The sequence below is a fragment of the Melanaphis sacchari genome, unplaced genomic scaffold, assembly GCF_002803265.2.
Source record: "Melanaphis sacchari strain LSU unplaced genomic scaffold, SCAv2.0 Contig23_pilon_pilon, whole genome shotgun sequence".
NCBI classification, from domain to species: domain Eukaryota; kingdom Metazoa; phylum Arthropoda; class Insecta; order Hemiptera; family Aphididae; genus Melanaphis; species Melanaphis sacchari.
The window spans coordinates 4,577,901-4,592,494 of record NW_020271114.1 but is presented as its reverse complement, the minus strand read 5'-3'; the positions used below and the strand labels follow the sequence as shown (position 1 = coordinate 4,592,494).

General features: G+C 30.5%; 3 protein-coding genes across 4 annotated transcripts; 1 reads left to right on the top strand and 2 right to left on the bottom strand.

The window, feature by feature from the left end:
* The first annotated feature begins 1,018 nt into the window (after window positions 1–1,018).
* Window positions 1,019–1,861, top strand: LOC112594734. Its single transcript, XM_025339689.1, has 2 exons — window positions 1,019–1,386; window positions 1,456–1,861. The coding sequence occupies exons 1-2, from the start codon at window positions 1,198–1,200 to the stop codon at window positions 1,747–1,749; spliced, it is 483 nt and encodes a 160-aa protein (XP_025195474.1). The 5' UTR covers window positions 1,019–1,197; the 3' UTR covers window positions 1,750–1,861.
* Window positions 1,862–2,751: 890 nt separating this feature from the next.
* LOC112594766 (EF-hand domain-containing protein D2-like) lies at window positions 2,752–5,165 on the bottom strand. 2 transcript variants are annotated; one of them, XM_025339737.1, is made up of 4 exons: window positions 4,655–5,165; window positions 3,159–3,306; window positions 2,918–3,034; window positions 2,752–2,845 (listed from the first exon to the last, which is right to left on the bottom strand). In XM_025339737.1, the coding sequence occupies exons 1-4, from the start codon at window positions 4,804–4,806 to the stop codon at window positions 2,828–2,830; spliced, it is 435 nt and encodes a 144-aa protein (XP_025195522.1). In that variant the 5' UTR covers window positions 4,807–5,165; the 3' UTR covers window positions 2,752–2,827. The 2 variants fall into 2 exon arrangements, with proteins under 2 accessions (XP_025195522.1, XP_025195523.1); XM_025339738.1 differs by having other exon boundaries at window positions 2,918–2,995.
* Window positions 5,166–8,792: 3,627 nt separating this feature from the next.
* LOC112594684 (ADP,ATP carrier protein 1-like) lies at window positions 8,793–11,863 on the bottom strand. Its single transcript, XM_025339625.1, has 3 exons — window positions 11,555–11,863; window positions 9,347–9,608; window positions 8,793–9,278 (listed from the first exon to the last, which is right to left on the bottom strand). The coding sequence occupies exons 1-3, from the start codon at window positions 11,724–11,726 to the stop codon at window positions 8,801–8,803; spliced, it is 912 nt and encodes a 303-aa protein (XP_025195410.1). The 5' UTR covers window positions 11,727–11,863; the 3' UTR covers window positions 8,793–8,800.
* Window positions 11,864–14,594: the final 2,731 nt, after the last annotated feature.

The following is a 14,594-nucleotide window of genomic DNA, read 5'->3' as shown; positions in this document are numbered from 1 at the left end:
AAATTTATTAGATATTGAATGTTTTGATTCAAAACTAAACAGGAAATGTGTTATTACTTTGATTGAATTTAAGTTGTTTATTAATCTAGATCTAAAACACAACATTATTTTTCAAATATTTTTGACACTGAAGAATCGTTAACTGTTCGGGGGTTTTTTTTATCATTATTGTCAAAGCTTTTTTCTGTGCGGTTGGAAAGTAATCGATGAATTATTTTAGTTAGCTAAATTTCAGTATTTCAATAAAGTAAAATAGATATGTATGTGATTGAATTTTTAGAAATATCTTTTATTATCACGTTTATGATGACATCGTGTCCAAGTGATTATTCGTTTGACAATTTTTTTTAATTATTTCATTTTTCATTAGGAGTAGTGTGTGGAAGTGGCTTTCAGGAAAAAATATTCAAATTATATCAATATTTTCTGTTTCGATATTAATTACATATTTACATAATTTGGTGAAAAGGTATTTGTCAGAGTTTTAGTAAATATTTATAATTTTTGTCATCATATTTCCGCATCAAATAAATGTTACCCAATCTTAGTGGAGGTATATCACAAGCGTTTGACGAATCATAAGCTTAAATTCTGAAATATGTATTGTAAATAGATATCTTAGACACGCCGTATGTACTATATGCATTTACTCTGTATTTCTCGAGATAAGAATGTATAAAGTTAATAAAAATACGATACCTCTCACAGTAGCGAAATACTGCCGACTGGTTAGACAAATATTATGCCCATAGTTATTGATGAATAATTTATGTTTGAAAAAAACATTTTTTCCTCATGTTTTGATTTTATCCTTCTCGTGCATAGAATAGGCAGCTAAATTGACATTATGACAATAATATTATAGAATTTTAAATTTGAAAACCATACCTATTATTATAATTATTAAATATTGATTTTGAGTTTTGGCTGCACTGCTTGCAACGAAACATTGTTATCATTTGTTATCAAAACATAATACAAATACAGTAAAAATGCGTTACAGATATTGTGTAATGTGTATCGAAATTTCAAATTGAATCATTTAGTTGTATTGTTGTCAATTTGTAACTCTGAACTCGTAATTTTAAATTTATCATAATAATATTCAATGCTGAACATTTACAAATTCAAAACTCAAATTGTACCTAGTTACGAAACGTTGTAACTTAATACTTTGTTTCTAAATAATTTATAAAAATGAATAAGCCTAAGACAAATAACAAACTATCAAAAAAACAAGATGATAATAACGAAAACGCCTGTCGTCGTAAAAACTGTAGGTATGTTGTGCCTAAACCTACTTTGTATTCATCTATTATTCAAACAGAGGCAAAGTTGAGGAACATTACACATTCTCGTTTGGAGCCCAAACCAAATACGGTCAAAGTATGTACAATAATGCTCGTAAGTGTACGTCAAATTATTTCTAACTGTATTATTTTTGTCAATATTCAGAGAGGAGTCAGGGAGGTGAATTTTCCATTTACCAAACATGTGTACGACTATAATAACATGATGAATATCGGATTAAATAGCAATTTAAATACTGCAACAAAACCCAAGCCTAGGGAACTGCATTCAACAAAAAATCCAGAACCCAAGTTATATGATTATTACAGACCGAATTTTGATAATGTCCAGCGAATAGAAATGAACGGCATTAATACTAGTCCAGAATTAACATTACAGTATGATGGTTTGGCAGTGTCGAAATTACTAAATGAAATTGATGATTTGATCTTTAGATAAACAACAATTGATAGTAAAAAGAATTAAACTACCTTTTTGTTATCTATTTTAACTTTGTGATATTTTTAAATGTAATAAGACTATTATTTGATATAATTTAGTAATAATAAGATTAGGATTTAATTACTATTTAAAATAATTCTTTGAAGATTAATTCTACCATTTTAGATTTTATATACTGTAATAAAATTTAATTGTTGTTGTTTACTACATCCAGAATTATAAATACCAATGTAATTTTATAATTTTTTAAACATTTGAAGTTTTTTTTTTTATAAAAGTATAGTAAAATTAAATATTTTTTTGTCAATTAAATTACTTGCCTAGTAACAATATTATACAAAATATATTTTTAGTTGATATATCTTAAATTGTATTAATTCTTTATACGCTTCTTATTATATTCATATATTATTACACAACCTAAAGATAACATTTCAACGTATAATTAGCAATAAATCATTGTTAGGAGGTTATATACATTTTGTAAATCATGTTTATTAATGTGTTTAACCAATTTTTTAAAAAGATGATTTTGTAAAATCCAAAATATTACATATCATATAAAAAAACATACCTTGACATAAAATAATAATGGAAGCTCAATGATAAAGTGAAAGGTAATTTATACAGATTATACTTTTCATCGTCTGTTTATGTTCTGTTAGTATATACAACTAAATTTTTTGGATGTACATAATAATTTGTAGGAATCTTAAAGAATAATGTATATTATTATTTTTTTTTTTTTTAGTATAGTATCTCATACACTAAAATGTGCTTTATTACTATATTAAATTAACATTTATTATTTATAAATGAGTATTAAAATAGATTATACATTTTAAATTATTGTAGTTGTAGTAAATATGATTTTTATAAACAAATTACTAATAAACTTGTTTAATGATATTGTACTTAATTTTTAATGTTGCTTGATATATTGCAACATTATTTAATAAATATGTACAATATAATATCAAAAATTGTAGGTAGAAAATAATTATTATATATTATTACTGGACACTGGTAGATTGGACTTTTCCTTCAATACATCTTTCTAAAACTGCAGCACTGCTTATTTGGAATATTTAGCCTGAAAGATATAAAAAAATATTTAACAATCCCAAACATTTGATTTAAATTGATTAGTAATATACTAGTATACCTTTGCCTCAAAGAAGTCTCTAACGCCTTTTATACCAACTTTGTTAAAGTCAACTTTTTCTTGTCTGGCCAATGCACGCTGACAGTATTCCAAAGTTTTACGATTAGTCATAACAAACTTAACAATATTAAGTACATACATTTTTTATTTGGTTAAATAAGTCATTTTTATTTACATTAATTACTTAAATTAAAATAATTATCATATTCTATTAAGTTATAATAGATGAATTTAAACATACTTCTCTAAAAGTCAATTTTCCGTCTTTGTCTTTATCTACATCATCAATCAGTTGATTTAATGAGTTTTCAGTCCATGGAACTCGACGTTTGATCATCATTCGTTTCAATTCATTTCGACATAGGTATCCATCTTTGTTTGCATCATACCTATACATAAATATTATTTATTTATTTTTAAATAATTTTATACAAAATAACTTTAAGAGTTCTATTTATGATTTCTTTTCATTTATGTATGCATGTTTTGTAAATAAACTAATAATCACAATATTGAACTTATTATACCACATTTAAGTAAAGATTGATTGTATATTTAAATATTTCTAAGCAAAATATTATTATTAGAATAATATAGGTATATATTAGTTCAAAAATAAAGTTGACCCAACTAGCTAAAGAAAATATAGGATATAACAATTAAACTATTTTCATTTAATTGAAAAATAATGTTTTAAGTTAAAATTATGCTAGGTACTTATACATATACCTACATATATAAATGTAGTCAAATTGGATAATAGTTTTATTTAAATACCAATTGGTATAAAATAATTTTAAATACAAAACAAAATTATATATTTTTAAATTTAATCATATTATAGTTTATGTAAATCATAAACATGTATCTAATTAGAAAGGTACTCAAGGTAGGAACAGTTGCTAAGGTGTAATATACTAATATGAAGACATAGTATGGAATACATTTAAGATATATATATATATATTTAAATAAAAATTGATACTGCATGATCACTATTTGACTAATCTGTGCGGTAATTAAAAAAAGAATTAACGTCATTTTTTTTAACCAAGTCAATTTAATATTTTTTTTCAGATTAACTTTAACCTTTTAAAAATATACTGTTCATTAACTATTAATACTTATTGCTAACTTATCCAGCTTAGCTATAGTCATCAAGCCTACTCAATATTATATAGGTACCTACACTTTATTATTTAGAATTAATTTGTCGTGTACGATTTTGGGTCATTCACTATATTTAGTATATTTGAATGGTAAAAGTAAAAATATAAAACAAGAAAAGTATGGGAAAAAATATTTGATATATTATGCGTCAAATTAAACGAAAATTTTCCATTATTTTGAAATCTTATTCGGAAAATTATATTTAATTTTAAATTTTAACGGTAGACAGAGTGCGGACCACAGACCTATATTGGCTATTAGCCAATGGCCAATGGGTACCTGCTTGCGTATATAATTTTAATCCGTTAATATAAAAATTGGTCTGTAGTACCTACTATCTACACTCTACAGAGAGCCTATCTGGACCGCACGAAGTAGAGTAATATTACAAGACATTCAATGAGTTAAAACGATATGGTTTACCGTCGAGCACACAAATTATAATACTAGATAGGTACGCGGGGCATACAGCAGCCCCCATGACAATACGTCGACCCGCGTGCGCGCGCGCGTTTAAATCGCATTTGCAGCATGTATACGTAATACGCGTATCTAACTTTTACGTACTGGTTGAAAATGTCTTCGATCTTTCGTATCTGCGCCGGACTGAACTCGGAAAATTCCAAGTACACTTGTCGCTTGGTCGTGTTGGACGCGTATTCGTTGGGAGTCGGTGAACAGCCGCCCTCGCCGTTCGAATCGGACGAATCTTCCTGCATGGTCGCGGTGCACCCGCCCGCGGACGACGGAACGGAAGGAAGTGTTCGGATAAAGCGTTTCGATCCGAAAACGCGTGCAACAGAATCGCTAGGGACTCGAGCGCAAACGACGAAAAACAAACCGGTGGAAGTAAAAAATGTCGTCGTTTACCGGAACTCGCCTGCCAGCTACGACGCTCCGCCAATATACTTGTGCTCTTGAGCTATCCAGCTCTGTCGTGCGATATCAACGGTACGACCGTTGACGTATCCTATGACGATCGTATGTTGGGTTCAACGCGACTCGGTTGTATTGCACGACTTGTGTGCGTGTAAAACGACTGCAGACTTGTTCTCGAGAAAAGACGCTCTACTGTGTGGGGCGCAGTGCGCCTATCATAGTTTTCCCGTCGCGCGAGGGATGTTTGAAAAATGAGTCAGTCTCGATATACATGTACGGTTATTGCTGCAGCGTCGCGTCACTATAAAATAACATAATTATTATTATTATTACGGTGCGACGACGCGTTTAATGTTATTATAATATTAACAACAATTTACAATATATATATATAAAGTACTCGGCACTGGTTATTGCTCTTTTTCTATGCAGGTACTTACACATATTATTATACATTGTAAATTGTAATCGTCGTATAATATATAGGTAAATATTTTTGTAAGCGCTTGTTTGTCATTGTGTTTTCACATTATTGTTCCGATGTCGTTTAACGGCTGATAAATCCCACACTGAACGACTGAACTTGAATGAATACCTATAGGTACGTATATAGTACATACGACGTACGCATGACGTATAGTACGTACGAAAGAAAACGATTGTTCTCGATGGCGATCTTCAGATACACCTATGTGTAGGCAGTATGATTGTATGAATAACGTTTACTCATGATTAATCGGCAGCGCGTTTATCAAAATATTGAATTTTCATCGATATACCTATATGCCTATTTGGCACGCATACATAATTCATTGATTTTTATTTTTAATTTGATCTTTTTACACTAAAATTGTCCGTTTCCGTGCAATTGAACCGCATTCCAAATGTTATTACTTATTTGACACGATTCCACAAATTTCAAAAAATTGAAAAATGACCATGTTATAATCTGCATTTATAGCCAACTATCAAAAAATACTCGGTTCCTAATAATTATAATTACCCGATAGATCTTTTAAACTGAATCGTTTCGCCTTTTTCATAGACTATAACGGACAAATGCTTTTTATTTCCATGGCGATATTAAATTAGGTAAAGCGGAGGTATGTATCTTTGCTTTCCGTCTGTAGCAAAATTCCAACGTGTTCTGATGGGTATTCTATAAAAATAATTTAATATTAGGTCATCGTACTAAAGTAACTGGGTCATAAGTCCAATTATAAACAGGGTAGATATAGGTAACATATATAAATCTACTTACGCAAACCGTTGACATTTTGTGGTTGTAAGTTTTCCACGAGGAATTCGATATCGATCGTTTTAAAAGGGTTTAGTGTAGGCAATTTTCAATGTGTTTGCGGGTGATGTTAATGTGTACATAGATGCATAGCAAGTGATTATTATTACAGCCCAGAATAAAATGAAATATCGTTTATTCTGTGATTATATAGTGTGTAATAATCTCACACAATAATATGTTAATAACGTATTCCACGACCATATTATTTAATTATTTTGGTGTTTTTTTTTTCGGTCAAAAATGTTATCTTTTGTCAATCGTGTTAACCACCACCAAGAGCCTAACGTATTTATTCAATTAAATTTGTCGTGTAGTTTACTCGTAAACGACTTTTTTAAATCGTCTAATCAACTTCATCGTTTCCGAGTCATTTACTAGCAATACTATTAATGTACCTATAGAACTATAACATGTTTTCGGAAATTTTATCCGACGACTTGGACTGTCGACATAATTAACAGTTATGTCTACTATGACAGAATCGAATTTACTCAGGCCTTAATAGTTATAGTGCATCATTCTTAAGTATCGTAGTGCGTGAGTAAACAATAATAGATATTCTTCATTCGACGATATTATTAAAACGAATTTTTTTTTCATTAGTTCAACATTTTCCCTAAAGTAGATCAGAAGTTATTTAAATATTAAAACATTAAAAAAAAAAAGGTGGACAAGGTGATATTCCACACTCTGTAATACATTAGTTGTCGAGTGCTTCATGGCCCATGGGTCACTGTAATGGTTGTATTGAATTTTAACTCGATGATATAATATCATTACGTTTGCATACATACATCAATGTTGATCAAAGACTGTATCAAACTTTATTGATATAATAGTAGTGTACACTATAAAATATTAATGTAGCTTATTGTTCGATTTTGTCAAAATATTATTAATAAAATTAAAAATAACACTCAAAATTAATTTAGAATACGATTACGGTCCCCGCAGCCCGTTGAGATATGTTGGTGTATAGCGCATACACTATAATATATTATGACCCAGATGTACCTGCCACACAATTTGCCTAGTTCCTACTCCTTAAAAAATGATCGACTGGAACCTTCTTGGGTATGAATTCATCTTGCCAAGGCATAGCAATTCTGAACGTATTATTGATTATGTATTAAACAAAGTGAGTAAATTTATTTATGGTAAATAGCTAAAGAACAGTGGTGGATAGGGATAATAGGAATATTTTATCACCAAGAATTATTATCAAGGGAGAGTCGGATTAAGGATCAGAATTGCTCCAGAGCAACACATATATTATATTACATGCTTAATGTTATACGTGTGAAAGATGCATAAAGCCCTGGAACGAAATTTCTTTTGCATCAATATTATTTTGATCATAATTAAAGGTTTTTAAATATTGTGACAGAACATAATCAAGGTATTGGGTACTACCACTTAATTTTAGACGGAGGAAAAATTCTAATTTCCCATCAACCACTGTTAAAGAATAGTATAGAAAATAAAGAATGAAGTCATGAAATATGAAATGGCGAATAGTTCTGAATCTATTTTGAAATACAACAAATTAGCTTAAATTGTTATGGGGAGAAGATCATTATTTTTTTCAGACATTTAGTCTGTCTATAAAAAAAATGTGACGCAAGTGTTATTATACATAAGTTATTGCTAAAAATAAAATTTACGAGAAAACTAAATTTAAACTAAAAGTATAAAATTAATTTATCTATGAATATATTAATTTTTTTATCCCGAACACATATTATGAAGATCAATTTCAAAAGCGTTCTTTACATTTTCTATTAGTATTAAGTATATTGTTTATAATATTACCATATCAAATATGAAATAATATGCACTTGTAAGAAAGCACTATTAAAACATACTTAGTTGTTCCATTTAGTAATGATCAGAATAAAAATATAAATAATATATTTCACCTTTAATTTGTCTTATTCTTTCTACACAATTAACAGGCATAGATATAATAATTTAGTCTAAATATACATGACAAATTATGTACTATTGCTTATAAATTGGATTTGATATTTAGATAAAAGTCTCCAACATGTACTATATATATTATAAAATATAACAATACAACAATAAACAAAGTACAAAGATTTTAAATTATACTAGCAAACAAATTATAATCATTAATATATTAAGTAACTATAATAATAGATTCAATAAAATTCATGATTTTAAAGTATTTTATTTTAGTTTTTTGTGGATTATAAAAATAAAACACATAATAATTTTTTTTTAAACTATGGTTTATTATTAATTATAAAGTAAATAATACAATATCAAAAATAAACCATTGTACGGACCTAATAGTTTGTGTTTACATTAGTAGGTTTTCTAAAAAATTTGGATCATAACTGATAAAATTAAAACAAATACGGTACAGAATAATACATAAAAAAATTGGAATGAGAAGCCCAGTTATGAATAATAAATGTTGCACTTGTTAGGAATGTTTATGCTACAACAGTGTCCATCGAATTACATTTAAACTGCACAATATTGTTCAATTTCATTAAAAATGAAATTTACATAAGGTTTTTGAGTTCGTCGTAGAAGACCAACACCAAGGCACCACCAGTACCTCTAAGTACGTTGGAGAATGCACCCTTGAAGAAGGCAGAAACTCCTTCGTTCTTATACAATTTAGACCAGCAGTCTACTGTGCTCTTGTACATGCGTTGGTCAGCAGCGCGTCCAGACTGCATCATCATACGACGTCTGACTGTGTCGAATGGATAGGACATAATACCAGCAAATGTTGTTACAAATTGGGCAATACCCCATGAAACTAAGAATGGAGTGTTCTTGGGATCTGGCAACATTCCCTTAGCTGTGTCGAAGAATCCAAAGTATGCAGCACGGTAGATAATGATACCCTGAACGGACACAAAGAAACCACGGTACAGACCGATAGGGCCATCAGACTTGACGGTTTTAGCTATGCAATCACCAAGACCTTTGAACTGCCTTTCAGCTGGTCCTTTGCCAACATCAGCTCCTAATCTATAATATTAGAAATTTAAATTAAAATTATTATTAGATAGCTAAGTAGTTGAAAAATGTTTACTCACCTTGTACGAGCGTAATCAAGTGGATATACAAAGCATAAAGATGTTGCTCCAGCAGCACCACCAGAAGCCAAGTTACCAGCAAAATATCGCCAGAACTGAGTCTTTTTATCTACACCATCCATAAACAATTGTTTGTAGACATCCTTGAAAGCGAAGTTTAATGCTTGTGTTGGGAAGTATCTGATGACATTGGCGAAATTACCTCTCCAGAAACTGGCAAAACCTTGTTCTTTTGGAATTCTTACCAAACAGTCAACAATTCCTAAAAACAGACAAAAATAATATTAATGAAGCAAAAAAAGAAAATTATTAAGCATTTACATAATCGTCAAAAAAATTAATTATTTTCATATTTAAGTAGAACATTGATATTTTAAAAACATAGAAATCATTATCCCTCTTGAAGAATAACCTCTTTTCTTTTTTCTCAAATTCATGTCAAAATATTGAACAGTTAAGAAATACAGGTTTAAAAAAAAAGGCAATGAATAGTACTAAAAAAAAAAAAACTAAATATATACATAGGTATTAATTATCACTTATAAAAAAATAATGTTAATTCAGTTTTTTTTAAACAGATAATATTCAATTTTGTTTTATTGTATGGTTCTTAAACCTTGAATATTTTACGGGTTAGACATTTCTGTTTCAATAACACTTTTTTTAGTCGTCTTTTTAAGGTTATCCCTCTCCAAACATTCTACTTTTCCTAAATTTTAGTTCAATTCTCATTATTTCCAATATATTTGTTTCATTTAATTGACCACTTTTTAAAAATTATAAAATTTAAAATTATTTTTATGTTGTAAATTACTGTACCATATTTTAATTTAATAAAGGAGAGAAAATTGATTATCTATATTCAATATGCATCAAAACAACTTGAATATATAATAACTAATCAGGTACTATTTGTCATATTTAGAAAATTAATTTTTTTTCCTATTATAATAGATTCTAAAAGATAGGATAAATCTTTAAAAGAATATTTTTTTGGACAGGTCAATTTAAATGTTAAAACATAGAACACATAATATTGAAATAAGAGGTAACTTAAGACATAATACATCTTAATGAATTTAAAAGCTAAAAATGTATGATATAAGAAAGCAAGTTCTGTAACAAAATATTAATATTCTTTCCCTTACAAACTAATTTCTATAAGCATTAACTCAATAATTTGTATTTAAATTCTCAATACCTTCTTTTTATTAATATAATATCAGTAAAAAGGCAATATTTTATTTAACTATTAAAATTCATCGTAAAAAATCAAAAACTATATCAATGATTCTGGCCGTGAAACGTGGATGGCAATGATTAATTAAATGCATTAGATATTTTAATAGAACGACGTACGATATAAAATAACGTCCTATTATGATCCATTAGAAGTTTCAAAGAACAAATTCCGATCAAACAGCGTAGTATTATTCTGAATTCGATAAATATTGATCAAGCCAACGGTAATAATGTGTGGTACGGCCAAACTGCGGGGCGTGCCTGATAGGTGACGTTTGCATTATTGGTGAGGATCGGAGAACTGCTAAAATTCCATGCGAGTTGTATGTTAGTTCCGTCCCCACCGCAATAATGCTTTTAAATTTTAATGCAGAAAAATATATTATTACTGATCGACGATCCTAATAATCTCAATGTGAATCATAAAAACATGGAAATCTATGATCGAAATATACCTAACCTTAAAAAGTACGTAATAACCGTGAGGACGTATATAACACACGAAAACCGGAATGGAAAGGTATAACGCCTAAATACGAAATAATAACATGACAAAACGGACGGAGCAAAATGGCGATCTACCTCAACGAAGCCCAGCGGGCACCGATAAGAACGGAGTAAAAAAAAATTGTAGGCAGTCATCAAGGAATCATAAATTGATATTAACACATGAGAAATCTAACGTGACCGATAAAATTGGATTTGGGAAGATGGTCAAAAAAAAAAAAAAAACGACGGGCACAGATAATAAGTATACGGCGACGACGGAAGCCCCGCCCGCCGCGCGCTAACCTAATTCACCAGAATCGATTGCGCCGCCGCCGCCGCGTCCCCGGATCTAATATTTCGACATGTAAAAAACCCGAATACGATTTCGGCAATAAGCCACTAGGATTCATTATTATTAAAGGCTGTTTGCAAACGGATCGCATGATTGTTTGTAAAAATATCATGAAATATCCTTACCTTTGTATTGTTTGTCAGCGGCGATCTGCGTGGAAGCGGCCTGCACTTGCAGGATAAGCTTGACGCGCTCGATCGGAGCAACGGCGGTCTTCGACACGGCAGCGGAGATACCGCCGGCCAAAAAATCTTTCACAAAAGCGTACGGGTCTTTAGGCGCTTTGGTTTCGGCCATTGTGAGGTGGTGTAAAGGTCGTAAAAGTACTATGTAAAAATGAACGGAAAAGAACAGCTAGCTGTATGCTGGCTGAACAAGACAAGGCTGGTCTGCGCGTGTCGGACGATGCGATGCGAAAGAAAGACAAGTAGGCCGCCGCGACTACGGGCGGCGCTCTGCTCGCCGTTCATCGAATGTCGTGACGTCACGACCAATAAACAGCTGTTTTCGCTACCACCGCCGCCGACTTAATGCCATTTTTTTTGGTACTAATTGTTAATAATTATAATATTGTCGTTTTGTCATTTTCCTCGTCACTTTTCGGCCTTTTTGTGCCAACGAAAATCGTTCGGATGAATATTTTGTCCGATATCCGACGGCAATTTATCGATTTTGTCGTTTTGACTTTTTGAGGTTATGTTGGAGGGGCGGACCACAACGTTGTTTTGCCGGGTGTATTCGAATAAATAAATCGCAACGTCGCGCTGCCCCGTGCCCGTCACGTAAACGACATGTGTAATGCCCACCGAAAATCACGTGTCACATTCGTTGTCCTTTTGATATCGGATTTGGATCTCTTTGTGACGATCGATCGATCGAACGATACCAGCTCCTCAGATTCGATATATATTTAAAGCATCTTACAATCTCTGTACCTACCACGATTGCAGTGCGTTGCCTCGTTTTCGTGTCATTAAGACTGTTCTAACACGTCCCATACGAAGTCCATCGAAACTACACGCCTTTCAATCCGTGTATCGACGACGAATGATTTCTTCTGCCTTCTTGATGTGTAGTTTAACGAATAAAAACCTCCTCCGAGACCTTTTAAGCTACCCACAGTGGTCAAACCGTCCAAATTTTATTCAAATCTAAACATCTCTGCCGGTTCTTTGATTGAAACCATACATAAATTATGAAATTTTTTCAATTTTTTTTTTAATAACTTCTCTAGAACGTTCTTAAGATAACGGCTCGGAGACCCCTTTAAAGTGTTGAGCAAAAAATAAAAACCCAAATTCAATATGGTAATAATATGCTGATCGCCTTTCCGTTCAAATCAATTTTAAGTTTTATACTCGCCAGCTTATCATCCGATTACGTTTTTTTACAGATCGTAGATGATTTTAATGATTAAAAAAAAAAAAATTGTACACTATTTTTTTTGGTTTTATTATACAACCGTTTATATATCCATGTAGTAGATATACCTACTAGTGTAGATTTCGTTCATATTTATTTTGCACATTATTTATTTACCTGTGTTTAACTATATTAGGTTATAAAATGTAGGTAGTCATGTAATAATAATAAAAAAAAAAAAATAGGACGAAAACGTTTCACTGTGCGTTCATGAGCATTATTAAATATTGCCTATTGGAGTATAAACCAACGCGGTACGCAGCGTTTACGGTTTCGATTAAATCTTGAAAAAAAAGTTCTTTTTAATGCAATAGAATGGTTCCGGTTCATCAAGGGTTATCGAATTCCGTTTAGATCGATAAATTATACAAAACGTGTGCTTTGATGAAATTGCATCGAATTTGTATAATTTATTAATTAAATAGCAAACTGATTTTAAATAGAACAAAAACAAAAAAAAATCCTGCAAGTCTATTTGAAAATTTCATTGATTATTATCTGAAAGAAGTTAGTGGTATTATTTGATGTGGGTAGGTTTAGATTGTCAATATTTTTAGTCTTTTGGATTCCTTGTGTTTATTGAGTTTTTTTTAAACTACATACGAGACACAAGTTTTTATTAATTATACTCGGCGAGATTCGTAACAAACGAGTCTAAGTAATTATAATATCGTACTACCTACTTAGTTTTAACATCATTAATTATCACTAAAACTGTTGTAGGTTTTTATATCTTGTAAATACCTAATTAAAAAAAAACCGTAATTATTCTTTTGACATTTAAAGTAATCAGCAAAGTGATGTGCGGTCGTACTATATTATAGGTTTAATTACATCATTAATTTTCAAGTTATTCTATAGCCTATAGTACTTGAACTGAACGGTTCGTACGAAGATTTTCTATATAAAGTTAAAATATATTTTTACAGGTATGTAATTTCAGACAATCGTTTAGGAATACTTATCATTTACCTCAAAACGCATGCGATAACAATTACACACGGTCCGGGCATTACACATAGTCAATCACGGCCATTTTAAAACGTGTGGCTTACCAGCTAATGTAATCACTTACTGTGCACACTATTAACCCGAACATCGTAAATTATAATACAGAACGCCTAAAATTACAGCCGGCGATTAGATAAGACAATAATTTTCATTGATATACAGAGTATGTTTGTAAAAAATAGTTAAGACAGGTCATACGCATAGGTCGAATGTGGCACGCATTAAGTCGTACTCGTACACCAGAAACAACCATATAGTAGATAATCGAATATTCAACAATCAAATTTATCATTATCACACACACATCCTAACCTGCTACAAGTACATCACACAATTCATATTTTTTATTATAATATATATATAAGACACACAGATTTTATTTTTAAGGAATACGATACCGCGATGAACACATGCAGACGGGATGATTAATGAAAACGCAAATAATGTAAATCGATAATATAATCCATCTGAACAGTCTTTACACTACACATCAGACATAATTGTGTTTTACAAAATATTTTAAGGTTTAGATTAAGTATCAGCAAAGCATTAAGTAATAATAAAACATTTTTACATTATTTTTAAAAATACAAGATAACTCTTCCGAGTTCATAACGCCAATATAATCATGCCAATTTAAAATTTTATATGTACAATGAATTTTTAATTATTCCCAAAATCCTATAATTAAATAAATCGGATTAGTTACAAACAAAACTATACTTAAGGATT

Excerpts from the sequence above, each read along its gene's own strand:
- LOC112594684 (XM_025339625.1), bottom strand. The coding sequence starts at position 11,726 with ATGGCCGAAACCAAAGCGCCTAAAGACCCGTACGCTTTTGTGAAAGAT. Across the intron at positions 9,609-11,554 it reads CGCTGACAAACAATACAAAG|GAATTGTTGACTGTTTGGTA; the intron begins GTAAGGATATTT and ends GTCTGTTTTTAG. Across the intron at positions 9,279-9,346 it reads CTTGATTACGCTCGTACAAG|ATTAGGAGCTGATGTTGGCA; the intron begins GTGAGTAAACAT and ends CTAATATTATAG.
- LOC112594734 (XM_025339689.1), top strand. The coding sequence starts at position 1,198 with ATGAATAAGCCTAAGACAAATAACAAACTATCAAAAAAACAAGATGAT. Across the intron at positions 1,387-1,455 it reads CCAAACCAAATACGGTCAAA|AGAGGAGTCAGGGAGGTGAA; the intron begins GTATGTACAATA and ends GTCAATATTCAG.
- LOC112594766 (XM_025339737.1), bottom strand. The coding sequence starts at position 4,806 with ATGCAGGAAGATTCGTCCGATTCGAACGGCGAGGGCGGCTGTTCACCG. Across the intron at positions 3,307-4,654 it reads ATCGAAGACATTTTCAACCA|GTATGATGCAAACAAAGATG; the intron begins GTACGTAAAAGT and ends ATTTATGTATAG. Across the intron at positions 3,035-3,158 it reads GAAAATTGACTTTTAGAGAA|TTTGTTATGACTAATCGTAA; the intron begins GTATGTTTAAAT and ends AATATTGTTAAG.